Genomic DNA, 14,924 nt, shown 5'->3' with positions numbered 1-14,924 from the left:
CCTTGCTTGCAGGCCAGCAGTGTCACCCCAGGCCCAGGCAGCCCCACTCACCTCTGCAGCAGCACCAGGATGCTGGGAAGCAGGTTCTCATTCTGTGCCCCAAACTTTGCCAAAGCACTGACAGCAGCTGCAGAGACAACAGGGAGGTGTCAGAGGAGCACAAACTCATTCTCACAGTCCTGAATTTTCAATTTATACTGCTCTTCACTTTCACACCATAAACCTTTCAGTGATATGGACTCCACTATTCCTGTATTTCCACAGGGAAATGGTTCTGTGATCAAGATCAGCTTAGCAGCTCTGAAAAGCAGCTGGGGAGAGGCTGCTTGAATCTGCTTTCTAGAGAAAGGCCCTTGAAGGTTTTCTCCCAAATTTACCCTAAACCAGGACACCTCCTTACTACAATTATCTCAAATTTCATTTCCAGGTTGAGAAAAAGGTGTGATAATTTATCTTGGAAGGAATTTGAGATGGGATTTTTGAGTTGTTTTTGATAATGTGGTTTATTTTTTTTTTTTTTTTTACACAGGTAGGAAGGGTGAATTTGGTTTATATTGCTGTAGATGATTTAGGAGGTTACAAGATCCTTAGTTATAAGAATTTTAAAGGATTTATTGACTAATAAAACACTGTTAATAAGGATATTTATATTTTTGACTTAATCTTTAAGTATTTTATAGATTTATGTTATACTATAAGCTTTTTTAGTTAATTATGTTGACACACACAGTACAGCATTCTAAACTCTATCTCTGTAACTACTTTTATTTTTTCTGTATCTTAACCTTTAAAACTCTAAACTTTACTTAGTTTAACATGTCTCTGCTCTAAACTATAAATCCACATTCTCACTTCTATTACTTAAGTTTTTCTAAGGTCTCAGATCAAATCTTGTCCTCAGACCAAATTACCATCACAGGTTCCCATGGCTAACCCCATCCTTCACTTCCATGTGATCCCTCCCTTCCTCCAGCAGTGCTCTGCTCCCTCCAGCCAGGCAGGAAAGGTGGCAGAAGCATTTTCCCACTCCCCAGCTGGCACTGCCAGCCTCAGTGCCAGTCCCAGCCTGCTGTGACCTTGCTTGCAGGCCAGCAGTGTCACCCCAGGCCCAGGCAGCCCCACTCACCTCTGCAGCAGCACCAGGATGCTGGGAAGCAGGTTCTCATTCTGTGCCCCAAACTTTGCCAAAGCACTGACAGCAGCTGCAGAGACAACAGGGAGGTGTCAGAGGAGCACAAACTCATTCTCACAGTCCTGAATTTTCAATTTATACTGCTCTTCACTTTCACACCATAAACCTTTCAGTGATATGGACTCCACTATTCCTGTATTTCCACAGGGAAATGGTTCTGTGATCAAGATCAGCTTAGCAGCTCTGAAAAGCAGCTGGGGAGAGGCTGCTTGAATCTGCTTTCTAGAGAAAGCCCCTTGAAGGTTTTCTCCCAAATTTACCCTAAACCAGGACACCTCCTTACTACAGTTATCTCAAATTTCATTTCCAGGTTGAGAAAAAGGTGTGATAATTTACCTTGGAAGGAATTTGAGATGGAATTTTTGAGTTGTTTTTGATAATGTGGTTTATTTTATTTTTTTTTACACAGGTAGGAAGGGTGAATTTGGTTTATATTGCTGTAGATGATTTAGGAGGTTACAAGATCCTTAGTTATAAGAATTTTAAAGGATTTATTGACTAATAAAACACTGTTAATAAGGATATTTATGTTTTTGACTTAATCTTTAAGTATTTTATAGATTTATGTTATACTATAAGCTTTTTTAGTTAATTATGTTGACACACACAGTACAGCATTCTAAACTCTATCTCTGTAACTACTTTTATTTTTTCTGTATCTTAACCTTTAAAACTCTAAACTTTACTTAGTTTAACATGTCTCTGCTCTAAACTATAAATCCACATTCTCACTTCTAGTACTTAAGTTTTTCTAAGGTCTCAGATCAAATCTTGTGTTTAATTCTAAGCTTTGGCTTACAGCCCCAGAGTTCTGAGAGTTCTTTGTATTTTGGATTCTAACAAAAAAGCAAGGAGCCAGAACTGCAGGCCTGGAGCTGCACTCACCAGCCCTCACAGCCTCGTTCTCCAGCACCACCCTGGGGCCTTGCTTGGCCAGCAGGTGCAGGATCTTTGTGGCCAGTACAACGTGAGACCACTTGAATCTGCTTTCTAGAGAAAGCCCTTTGGAGTTTTTCCCAGATTTATCCTAAACCAAGACACCTTACTCCAGTTCTCTGGAATTTCCTTCCCAGGCTGAGGAAAAGGCAAGGAGCCAGAACTGCAGGCCTGGAGCTGCACTCACCAGCCCTCACAGCCTCGTTCTCCAGCACCACCCTGTTGAAGATGAAGCGGATGTACTTGGAGGGGGAGGGGGTCCTGGGGCCCTCCTTGCCCAGCAGGTGCAGGATCTTGGTGGCCAGCACGGTGTGCTCGCAGTCCTCGATGAACTCGCACAGGTGAGCCAGCCCTGCCTCCTTGCTCTCAGGGTTCTCCTCGATGATGCTGATGATGCAATCCACAATGGCTCTCTTGTACTCAAAGCCACCCTGGCAAAGGGAAATCAGGACAGTGAGGCTTGGATTGGAGCCATGCTCAGCTCCTTCATGCTTCACTGACTGCTTCCCATGGAGAAAACAATCATTTGTGCAAATTAGGGGGCAAAAAGTGCATTGGGTGAGCTCACAGGACATTCCCAACCCTGTGAGTGTCCTCAGCATTAGGATTTTAGCTTTTATATTTTTCAAATATACTGCTTTAGGGGTATAACTCTGAACTCCATATACAGTAGTAGTTACTGTGCTCACATTTTGGTCAGACAAAACAATCCCTCAAGGCCTGAAACTCAAGGACACCTTACAGCCTCAGACCCTGAAAAGTATAAATAAAAGTGACTTTTATTGCAAAGTGAGGGAATATGACTTCATTACCTGAAGCTGTAATTGGAGGATTAACCCCTGATATGTAAATGGACCAAACTTATAATTGTCTGAAAAACCTGTGACCATCACCCATCCTGGGTGCAGCCCTTTGGAGGCTTCTGACTGCCCAAGGAGGGATGCCTTAAGTTTCATATTTCATATTTTCCAGATTCTGCACTGCATTGGTGTGTAACTAAGTTCTCCTCACAGCTCAGTCAGACAAAGCAATCCTTTTCCAGCCCCTTGGTTTTTGGGCAGCTTCAGGCCCAAAAAGTGCAAACAACAATGAACTGAGGAGAGCAATCTGGGAGGATGGGACTGCATAACCTGGAGCTGGAATTGGACAATGAACCCCAATATGGACATGGATCAAAACTTATAAAAGTGTGAAGACTCATGACCAGGAGTCCATCTTGGGCGTAGCCCTGGCTGGGCTCTTGCACTGCCCAAGGTGTATCCTTGGAAGACCATTAATAAATCCATATTTTATTGCTTTAACTCAGCCTCTGCTCTAGGCAGCCTCTCAAGGCACCAGGTGTACCTACTGAAGGCCTTTAATAAAAACCCACTTTACTCTCTTAATCCTGTCTAGCCTCTGCTCTAGGGAGCCACTCCAAGGCATCACCAATCCCAAGCTTTTCACACAGGTCTGTCCCACCAGGAGCTGCAATCTCTCAGCCCCATCTCCCTGTGCACCCACTGACAGAAGAGACCCTTCCCATCAGCAAGCAGGTCCAAATCTGCCAAAATCCCTCCCCAGAGCAAGTGTCACACGTACATCATCCCTGAGCATGTTGGAGAGGAAGGTCATCATCACACTGTGCTTCCGAGGGTACTTCTGGCACAGGGCACTGATGGCCTGCACGACCACAACCTGCAGGACACAGAAGGACACACGTGGGTCATGTGCTCATTTCCCAGGAAAAACACAGGCTTTTATCTCAGGTTGTCACCCTGAGTGACTAAATCCATGTACAAGGATAAAAATCAGGTGATGGATTCTCAGGGTCAGCGTGGAATAACTTTGTGCCAGGGCGTGCAAGGCCTGGCTCTGCTAAAAAAATGAAATTTAGGATGAAATGTGTTAATTCAAAGTCCTTCCTTATCCAATTTTAACTTCTCATGTTCTGTCATTAAAACTCTTTGCAATTTCAAACTTATTTTTCTCATAAAAACAAGGACTTAAGACCACTTGAAGCAGACTGATTTTGCAGAGCTGGGCTCCTCATGGTGTAACAGGTACAACTGAACCATCCCGAACCAGTTTCTTACCAGTTCAGTCACTATAAAACTTACTAGTTAGGTAGAAATTCATAATTAACACAGTTTCCTAACTATGCACCAATTTCTTACCAGTTTAGTCACTACAAATCTTTAGGTAGAAATTCATAATTAACAGTTTCCTAGCTATGCATCAAGACTGATGTGATATAAAACTCATTTGAAATCCTTCCTTCTCTCTAAAACAACCAGAAGGAAGTACAAGATTTGCAGGATATTGCAAAGGAGCCAGGAATCCACCAAATTATATTTTTCCTTTCTTGGAGTGGTGGGAGGAAGGCACACATGGATAATTAAGCTGGAAAGAAAATTCTGAATTTTGCCCTGCCAGACTAAACCACCGAAGTACTGACAAACAGGAAAAGCTTCATTAAAGAAAAACAAAAACAAGAATGGGAGAAAAACCTGCAGCTGGAAAGAGCAGAGGCCTCCAATGGCACACCTTAAACTCATCTGAGATTTCTGACACGAAGGAGGAGATCTGTTTCATGAGCCTGTCCACGCTGCTCTCGCTGCCGGTCTTGAGCAGCGTGGTGATGGCCAGCGTGGCGATGCTCCTGTTGGAGTCTGTGATGAGGTTCTCCAGGTCCAGGTTGCAGGCAGTGACTGCAGATGGATGTTTCATGGCCACCTGCAAGGAATGCAATTCCAGAATTATGTGGGGGATGTAGCATCCTGTAGTTCAGAGCATTGGATGCAAGCAGAGTTCAGGGGGTTTTGGTTGCAGTGTTTTAAATGGGTTTTAAGTTACAGCTTGTGGGTTTGAGTCCCAAATTTTTGCTGTTGTGTTGTGCAGCTCTGAAATCAGAATATTTCCTTCAAGTGGATTTGTAACATTAAATATTCAGGATTCCAGCTGAAAGCTCACAGATTATCAAACTACAGCTTGTTCTATCCCCGTGGTCCCAAAATGAGCAAACACAGCCTGAATTCAGGAAAGATTTCTGTCCCACCAGGAGATCTGGCATGGAAAAGCCAATTCTCCAGCATGGAATAATTCCAAATAAAGTCATCCCAAGGGCAGCTGCTCTGCTTGAGGTGACACACACATCATTAGGCACTGTGGCTGCCTCTGATCTCAGAGAATGAAGCTTGTTTGGAGGTTTTGAACACTCACTTTATTGAGGGTCCGCACGGCTGCGTAGCGCAGGACAGGTTTGGGAGAACTGCAGAAAAGCTGCAACACTGGGAAAGAAAACAAAACAAAACAACCAAAAAACAAAGATATGGCCTCTTTCAAAGAAAGGGAATAGAGTAGAAAGTCTAATATATCCCCAGGTACACACTGCTAAATATCCATGCAGCTCCATGCATAATTTATCACACAGGTCAGAAATAAATTCCTGGTTTTTATTCCACTGCCAGTAACAGGGGGTGGCTTGGTTGTCTCGAAATTCCAGCTGGAGGAGAGATTTCCCAAAGGATCTGTGGTTGTTCCATCCCAGGAAATGCCCAAGGCCAGGTTGGACAAGGCTTGGAGCACACTGGGACAGTGGAAGGTGTCCCTGCCATGGCACTGGGTGATCTTTAAGGTCCCTTCCAACCCAAACCATTCCATGATTCCCTCCCATCCCAAATTCCTGCAGCTGGATAAAGACAAGCATCACCCCGTGCCACCTCTAATGCCATTTAACTAAACCTCTCGATGGAAAAGGGATCTCATCCAAAAGCCCTTTAACTTGGGATTAAAGGACTTTAAACACACATTACCAAAAAATCAGGTTTGGGAATTATAATTCTGCTGGATTTTCCCTAAATTTCTTTATTTCAGCTGTTTCAGGGGTACCAAGGGCTGTGACCAACCTGACACAGCAGGTGCCAGCTCCCTGGCAGTGCAGTTTGGCAGGTGGATGATGGCAGAGGCAGCCTCATAAATCACCATCTCGTGCTTGTTCCTCAGGCAGCTCTCGATGAAGTCAAACAGGGGACTTTCATGGCTACAAACACAACAATCCCAGGGTTTAGGATGGGAAAATCCCTTTAAGATTGAGTCCAAGACTTTCATGGCTACAAACACAACAATCCCAGGGTTTAGGATGGGAAAATCCCTTTAAGATTGAGTCCAAGACTTTCATGGCCACAAACAGAACAATCCCAGGATATTTTATGTTGGAAAACCCCTTTGAATCCAATACTTTTGTGGCTACAAACACAACAATCCTAGGATATTTTATGTTGGAAAAATCCCTTTAGATGTGAGTACAAGCCTTTATGGCTACAAACACAACAATCCCAGGATTTTAGGATGGGAAAATCCCTTTGAGTCCAAGACTTTCATTGCTACAAACACAACAATTCCAAGATCTTTCAGGTTGGAAAAATCCCTTTGGATGTGAGTACAAGCCTTTATGGCTACAAACACAACAATCCCAGGATCTTTTAGCTGGAAAAACCCTTTAAGATCAAGCCCAAGGCTTCCATGGCTACAAACACAACAATCCCAGGACCTTTTAGGTTGAGAAAACCCACTTAAGATTGAGTCCAAGACTTTAGGGCTACAAACACAAAAATCCCAGGGTTTTAGGCTGGGAAACCATTTGATACCAAGTCCAAGGCTTTCATGCCTACAGACATAACAATCCCAGGACCTTTTAGGTTGGAAAAATCCCTTTAAGATCGAGTCCAAGGCTTTCATGGCTACAAAAGAAGAATCCCAGGATTTTAGGCTGGAAAAAGTCCTTAAGATTGAGTCCAAGGCTTTCATGGCTACAAACACAACAATCCCAGGATATTTTAAGCTGGAAAACCCCTTTGAATCCAATACTTTTGTGGCTACAAACACAACAATCCCAGGGTTTCAGGATGGAAAAGCCCATTTAAGATTGAGTCCAAGACTCTAATGGCTACAAATCCAACAATCCCAAGATCTTTTAGGCTGGAAAAACCAATTAAGATCAAGTCTAAGACCTTCATGGCCATAAACACAACAATCCCAGGACCTTTTAGGCTGGAGAAACCCCTTTAAATCCAAGACTTTCATGGCTACAAACACAACAATCCCAGGATTTTAGGATGGGAAAGTCCCTTTAAGATCAGGTGCAAGACTTTTATGGCTAGAAACAAAACAAATCCCAGGATTTTAGACTGGAAAACCCCTCCAAGATTGAGTTCCTGCATTATCCCAGCACTACAGTTCAGTCTCTGCGGACATTTCCACAAACACTAAAAAAACACCACTGTTTCCAAACCCTAATTAATTTCTGTGATTTAAATCCTGCCTCTTACTTACCCCTCTTCAGACTCCTTGAGGAGTTTGCTGGCAATCCTGATCAGCATGCAGTAGGCAAACTGGGATTTCAGGCCAGATTTGGTGAATTTATTCAGCATCTTGGAGACAGCCAGGCGGTCGCTTTTCCTAAGGTGATAGAGCAGCCCCAAAGCATGATACTGTGGGATGGGAAACAGAGGGGCAGGCACTGAGTACAGCTGGAAAATCCACATTAAAACATCAAAAGAGGGGTAATTATTGCCCTTTCCTGGCAGAAATACCTTCTAACCTCAACTGAGCTGAGCTTCCTGACAAGTTGCAAAGATCTGCAACGTTTCCTTGCCCTTTCTGTTCACTCTCAACTATTCCTGAAGATCCAAAGAGCCACAAAGTTAATTTATTGCCTTTTTTTCCCCCATTAAATCTCATAACTTCAAAGGTTTTAGCTTTGCACAGTAATTCCTGCATTTCTAATCAACTCCACATCCAGGACATCCCAAGGCCTTGAAGAGACAGCTGACCTCACAAAAATCCTTGAGGTCTTTTTGATGGAAGAACAAAAGGACATTTCCAGTTCCTTGCCAAGTTATTTTGGGATTTTTTTTCATCCCATAAAACTAATTTATTGCAAGGCTTAATGAAGCTGCTAAATGGGCAAGAACAAAACTGATTTTACAGAATTTTTCTGATCATGAGTCTGCAACAGACAGAATAATTCCATATTCTGAACACACAGAATAATTCCATTTCCACAGATGCCTGGAATATCTGTGCAAAAATTTTGCTCTTGTGGAGACCTTGCTGATATTTGAGTTCATCTTTTGCATCTGGTAAATTTTCTGAAGGCCAAGAGATGCTCATTGGGAGGCAGTGAGATAATTTCCCATTTTCTGAGCACTCAGATTCAAATCCCTTCTGCAAGAACCATTGTGGGACAGGCAGCAGCATTCCAGCTCCCAAAAATTTAGGAGGAAAAAGGGAAGAGAACTCCAGAGCCAGCTCTTAATTAGCAATCTCATGGAAAATTTCATTAGTTTTTTGAAACTGTCAAGTTGTTTCCCAAAAGTCACAATCCTTGCTTTTAAAAGACTAAAGAAAAACAAGATTTTTTTTTTAAAGTTTTCTTAAGAGCTCCCACAATGTCACTAAGCCCCCCCCAGCATTTTTAGGGACAGCCATCCTCAAACACACCTGTACCATGATGTTGTCACTGGAAGCTGCTTCCTGAGCTTCATTGATCCACCTTTTGACCACGTCATAGCTGATCTTCATCATGTGCTGCAAAAAAGAATTGAGATTGGAGACAAGCTCACTGCTGTTTCACAGCCACTCTTTATCCTACACCCCTATAAACTGTGGATTTCCCTCCATCTCAGTCTTAAATTATCATGCTCCACTTCCATTAATAAAAATATTCACTCATGAGATCTTTCCCAGCCTTTTCTCCTCAAAAAGGGAGAGGAAATCAGAGTGCATTCCTTCATCTTGCCCTCCTGGTGTCTATTAGCAGAAATAATCCTGAATTGCAGCTTCAGCAGGTGATTTCATGGCCCCTCCCCAGATAAATTCATGTTTTACACTGACTGCAGAAATCTGAGCATTTGGCACTAGGCTGCACTACAAATTATTATGACTGATGTACTCAAATGTTAAGAAAGGAATTGGAAGAGAGAAAGAAAACTGTTTTTTTCTTATTTTCCAGTGAGATGAAGAAACATCTCAGAGAAAAAACCAACACAGACAGAGCAGACTCAGCTTCCCAGCCTGACAAAACACCAGATGTACAAAAATGTTCTGCTTTGCTTACCAAGGAAGACACCAGTGCAGAGCTGGACACGCCAGGGACCTTGTCCACAATGGCCTGTTTCATGTACCTCTCAATGGCTTGGAGCATGGTACCCTGGCAAGGGGAAAACAGGAAAAAGGGAAGTGGGGATGCTTTGGAGGAGGAGCATAAAAGCAGCAGAAGGCAAAAATCCACATTTAAAGGACCTCAGCAATAATCTTGAGGTGACTCTGCAAGGTAGACGTGGGTTTGAGCTGCCTGGTCCTGAAGGGTCAGTGACAAAGTCACCAGCAGAGCAATCCCAGATCAGAAACTGGAGCTTCTAAACCTTCCAGCTGCACATTCCCAGGGCTCCAGACCCACATTTCTCTTGGAAATGGCACAGGGCATTGAGTGGAGCAATCCCAGATCAGAAACTGGAGCTCCCAAACATTCCAGCTGCACATTCCCAGTGCTCCTGCCAACTGCAGAGCTCCTGGAAATGGCACAGGACAGCAAGCAGAGCAATCCTACACAGAAACTGGAGCTTGCAAACCTTCCAGATGCACATTCCCTGTGCTCCTGCCAACTGCAGAGGGCATCAAGAAAGCAACCCCAGATAGAAACTGGAGCTCCCAAACATCCCAGCTGCACATTCCCAGTGCTCCAGTGGCACAGAGCTCCTGGAAGTTGCACTGGGCATCAAGAAGACCAATCTCAGACAAAAACTGGAGCTCCCAAACCTTCCAAGCTGAACATTTCCAGTGCTCCTTCCAACTGCAGAGGGCATCAAACCCCAGATAGAAACTGGAGCTCCCAAATCTTCCAGCTGCACATTCCAGTGCTGTAGCCCCACATTTCTCTTGGAAATTGCACAGGGCATCAAGCAGAGCAATTTCAGTTCAGAAAGGAGCTTCCAAATCTTCCAGCTGCACATTCCCAGTGCTGCAGTGTCACAGAGCTGCTGGAAATTGCACAGGGCACTGAGCAGCCCTCCACAAAGCAGCAGTTCCACCACTGCTGTAAGATGCACCCTGCAAGAGGGCAGTTTTGGGATTTCAGAGCCACTCACCTCCTCTCCCCCACAGTGCCCCAGGCTGTACTCACATCAGTGATCCTGCACAGAGCTCGGATGGCCGGGCCTCGATAGACATCCTCCTTTCCTGTCATGTCTTTGGTGAGGCTGCAACCACCAAAACATCCTGTTAGCACTTCCTCAACATCCCCATCTCTCAGGGCTTGTGTGACATCCACCTCACTCAGCTGCTCTAGTTCTGCTGAGGAACAACCTCTTCATAATCAGCTTAATTTGAGATTTATCAATCAAGGCCCGGGGAGATACAGAGCTTAGGGTGTTGGGGTTTTTCTTCATTCTTGTTTTGTCAGAGTTCAGGCTGTGACTTTGCTGTCAGAGCAATTAAAGAAAAGCAGAGCAAAGCCCAGTTCATTCTGAACTGAACAGAACTGCTTTGCCATGGCCTGCTTTGTTTAGCTCATTCTCTTTCTTGGTGCTGCTGCTTGTTCCACATGGAATTTAGATTTAGAAATAGTGAGCAAAGTTCAGTTTGGTTTATTTTCCATATTTCTAAAGCTGTTCAGCAATCCAACAACAGATGCAATTTTCGCTCTTGCAATAGCTGCAATGTCTATTTTTGCAGTCAAAAAATTAAGAGTTCACTCTCAAAAAATTAAGAGTTCAGTTCAGAATGAACTGGGCTTTGCTCTGCTTTTCTTTAATTGCTCTGACAGCAAAGTCACAGCCTCAACTCTGACAAAACAAGAATAAACAAAACCAAACCCCAACACCCTAAACCACAAGAAAACAAAGTAACAACCATTTGATACACTGAATTCTTCCCCAGAGTGGGAACAAAATAACATTTCAGAGGGTGGCACAGACTGTGTATCACACAACTGCTGTATCCTTATAAAACCTCAACACTGTAGCAGCTCAACCTAAGCCAGGGAGCTGCAGCCCCTTTTCCAGAGGGGACAAAACTCCTTTTCCCAGGCTCTGGAGGGTGTCCCACCTGCTGGTGACAATGATGACATCCTCAGAGATATTGGCCATCTCTTTGATTGTGAGGTAACACATTCTTCTGAGGGTTTGCTGTGGAAATGTGAAGAAAAAGATTAAATTCCATGGTAATTAGAAGTTTTAAAAGATAAATGAACATAAATATTTCACTTCAAAAGAAAAACAAGCTTTTAAACAAAACATTGTTTTCAATTCAAAGTTAAAAGTGTAGAACTACATTTGACCCCTGGAAAAGAGCCAAACTCCCTGACATCAAACAAGTCAGAGGAGCAAGACATCAATATTTTGTAAAATGATAAGAACTAATACAAAAATTCATTATAATTATCAAAGAAGTGATGCAGCACATCTGTACTCAGAAGCCTCACAATCATCAGTTAAAAGCTTTGAAAATATCTTTGTTATTGTAAAAAAAGGGAAACATGTGGAGTGTTGACATTAAGTCTTTGAAAACAATTCACTTTATATTTTAAAAAAATCCTTTACTTTTTAAATGTGGATATGAGAAATAAACTTCCAACAGTTTTATTACATCTTGGAATAGCTACACCTTCACTGGACAAATCTCTAACGAGCAAACCCTTTTTAATTAAAATTAATGAGCCCCATCACATGAATCACACTGCTCTGAGTTCTCACAGTCTGCAGAAGAGATCACAGAAGGACTTGACACTCTGCTGAGCCCAAAGCTGAATTCCCAAACTCAATTCCCAAACCATTCTATGATTTTTAGGGTGTTCTCATCCCTTGCCTCAATGAGATCAAGGCTGATCCACGTTCTAAGGAACAGCAGCTTTTGATCTGCAGGCAATTTTAGAATTCTATTTCCAATTTAGCAGATGGTGACTTGCAAGGGGAAGCAACAACCACCAAGATTTGTAAACTCAGGCTTTGTCATTACCCCCACTTTTACAGCAGGAATTAACTCAGAGCCCACCTCCACCCCCAACCCACAGAACAACCCCGTGTTATTATCCAATGCTTTATTTCCAAACCAGGAGCTGCCTCCAGAGCTCCTCCTGTGCACTGCTTGCCTCCCACACCCCAAATTCCGAGGGTTTGGCAGCTCCTGCAAGCCCAGACAGAAGCAGGGAGAGGCAAAACACCAGCTCCTTACATCATTAGACTGAAACAATCTGGTCATGGCAAAAAAAGCTTCTGTGGCTTCCGTGGTTCCGAAGTGTTCACCCTGGAATCAGCAGAGAGGAAAAGCAGCAGTTATCCAACTCCTTTTCTAAAGCCCTCCCACACACCAGGAATCTTTCCTTGGAGACTTCCTCCTGTAAGAAACCATCCTTTCCTTCCCAGGGAATCCACAATTCTCTCCACTCTAAACGTCCTCCACGGGGATGGAAGTTTCCCAAGGAGTTTTCCCCGTGAAAAACTTCTTTCCCACTAAAATATATACAATATTTCCCACTAAAATATTATTAAAATTCATTCTGGATGGAGAGAAATCCTAGCAATTACCTGGTTCAGCAGGTACAGGATCTTGGTAAGGATGTGGAGGCATCTTCGTGGGTTTATTGGGGTCTCATTGAAGAGCCTTGCCTGGAAATGAAACAGAAATTCTGCTTGAATAGATCAAAATAATTATTTCTCTTTCAACATCAAAATGAAATGAATCTGTTTCCAGCAGAGCAGCTTGTAATTTTTATTTGTATTAAACAGGAGTCTCAGAGAATGTGTTCAAAATGAAATGAATCTGTTTCCAGCAGAGCAGCTTGTAATTTTTATTTGTATTAAACAGGAGTCTCAGAGAATGTGTTCTTGCATCTTTAGTTTGCAGCAATCTGAACAAAGCACAAATAACTCAATTTGCCATCTGGAACTGGCAAAAATGCCTTCAAATAAAACATTTTTTTCTTCAGGAAGAGCCCTCTGAGGTGCCACATGTCCATATGGAAGGCAGAAGCCACGTGTCACCTAATTACCCTAAAAAACCCCTCATTAACTGCAGATAAAATTAATTTATTTACACTTTCCGTGGTTTTCAATTAATTCTATGAATTTAGCCATCCACATTTCCCCACAACCGTTCTGCAATGCTTCCTGAAGGAAAATATTATTAATTAAACAGCATTATCCTGTGATTATTCCTACCTCCTGAAGCACAGCACTCTTCTCCAGATGCTGGAAAGGATTGGAGCCACTGCCTGAGGAAAAAGAGACCTCTCAGCTGAGGAAATTCATTTCTCACACACCTCAAAGGTCTGAAAATGTAGGAACAGCCCCAAAATTTTACCAAACCATCTGAAAACAGTGACATTCTTCTTTGAATAACTGATGTTGGCCATCAACAGCTTTGAATCCACTTTCTTAAGTGGTTTATTCAGTTATAGAAAGAATAAAGGTAAAAAATAAAAAAAGAGGAGAGGAAGAAAATTGTTTGCTGTTTAAAATACCTTTAATACCTTTTATTAAATACCTTTCATATCCCCAATTTTAATACCTTTTAATCCATAAATGGCCTTTGCATAAAACCATTTCCTTTTCCTACCTTCCTAACCCACCTGTTTTTATTCTTGCAGGCACCAAAGAGGCCATGAAACAGAACTGAAAGCACTTTTCAGCCACACAAACCCCCCAGAGCCTCACTTCTGCTCCTGATCCTCTCCTCCCAGGCAGGAATTCCTCACTTCCAGTTCATTTATTGCCCTTTCTCACAGCCCAAGCAGAAGGAAATGGAAAATGAAACAAACTCAAGGCCAGCTGGGCTCATTTGGAGCAGCACAGTGAATTCAAGGCAGCATCAGCTCTTGCAGGGAAACTGGATTTCACTTCCAGACCTTTGGAAGGGACTGCCCAGGGACACCTCCCACTGCCCCAGGAGTCACAGAGACTGAGAATTTTAAATTTTCTCTGCTGACAAACTCTAACCCCCAGGAGAGCCCTACATTTAGCCTAAAACCATAGAGAAAACTTCCAAAATTCATTCATAACACTAAGAGTTCAAGTATATCATTTAATTAGAAGTGTGTAATATCATTAAGTAAAAAACTTAGATACAAAAATATAAAAATAAATGTAAATATAATAGCATATAAAATATAATAATATAGAAAAACTAAAATAAAAATTTTACAGCAGTGCCTAACCCTTCTCCATAAGTTTAAATATTTTGTAATGAAACAAAAAAGTCCACGTTACAAACTCCAAATAACTAGTTATTAAATTAAAAGGAAAAATAATTTAAATAATTTCTTAATTAAATAATTTAGCCTTTTAAAATGTTATACAAAAATAATTAACCATTTTATAACTTATCAAAAAAGACTATAAAACTCACAACTTACAACATAAATAAAAAATAACAAACATCTAAACCTGAACACAAAATACCATCCCTAAGACTTCAATCCCAACCTTAACAAAAATAGGGGAAAAAGCCCCAAAACCCAGCACCCCTCAGCATCTCCCTCACCTCAGCATTTCCCTCACCTCAGCACCCCTCAGCATCGCCCTCAGCTCCCTCATCTCCACCCCGCGCTCACCCCAGCGCCCCCTCACCTTCACCCCCGCTGTCACCTCAGCCCCCTCCTCACCCCAGCACCGCTCTCCTCACCGCCAGCCCCCCCGTACCGGACTCCTCGTCCTTTTTATCGAACTTCTTGATCATGGCGGCCCCGCTCCCGCTCCCTCCGAGCGCCGCCGCCTCAGCAGCCCCGCCGGAAGCCCCGCCCCCGGCCAGCTCTCTGGCA

The 14,924-nt window shown here is 42.8% G+C and overlaps 1 protein-coding gene across 2 annotated transcripts in view; it reads right to left on the bottom strand.

Moving 5' to 3' along the window:
* Positions 1–14,924, bottom strand: part of COPG2 (COPI coat complex subunit gamma 2) — a 22,774-nt gene extending 7,850 nt beyond the window's left edge. The window contains exons 1-15 of one of the 2 annotated variants that reach the window (XM_041470175.1): positions 14,806–14,924; positions 13,327–13,379; positions 12,694–12,774; positions 12,341–12,412; positions 11,216–11,295; positions 10,293–10,368; positions 9,228–9,320; positions 8,612–8,698; positions 7,442–7,599; positions 6,016–6,149; positions 5,330–5,397; positions 4,655–4,843; positions 3,710–3,805; positions 2,316–2,559; positions 1,127–1,202 (exon numbers count right to left, since the gene is read on the bottom strand). In XM_041470175.1, the coding sequence (XP_041326109.1) occupies positions 1,127–1,202; positions 2,316–2,559; positions 3,710–3,805; positions 4,655–4,843; positions 5,330–5,397; positions 6,016–6,149; positions 7,442–7,599; positions 8,612–8,698; positions 9,228–9,320; positions 10,293–10,368; positions 11,216–11,295; positions 12,341–12,412; positions 12,694–12,774; positions 13,327–13,379; positions 14,806–14,842 (1,544 nt within the window). In that variant the 5' untranslated portion in view covers positions 14,843–14,924. Of the gene's footprint in view, positions 1–51; positions 128–1,126; positions 1,203–2,315; positions 2,560–3,709; positions 3,806–4,654; positions 4,844–5,329; positions 5,398–6,015; positions 6,150–7,441; positions 7,600–8,611; positions 8,699–9,227; positions 9,321–10,292; positions 10,369–11,215; positions 11,296–12,340; positions 12,413–12,693; positions 12,775–13,326; positions 13,380–14,805 lie in introns of both variants that reach the window. The other variant, XM_041470176.1, reaches the window with a different exon arrangement.

Source organism: Pyrgilauda ruficollis, unplaced genomic scaffold, assembly GCF_017590135.1.
Source record: "Pyrgilauda ruficollis isolate IOZ18807 unplaced genomic scaffold, ASM1759013v1 scaffold241, whole genome shotgun sequence".
NCBI classification, from domain to species: domain Eukaryota; kingdom Metazoa; phylum Chordata; class Aves; order Passeriformes; family Passeridae; genus Pyrgilauda; species Pyrgilauda ruficollis.
The sequence above is the reverse complement of the archived record's forward strand: the minus strand, read 5'-3'. Positions and strand labels throughout refer to the sequence as shown.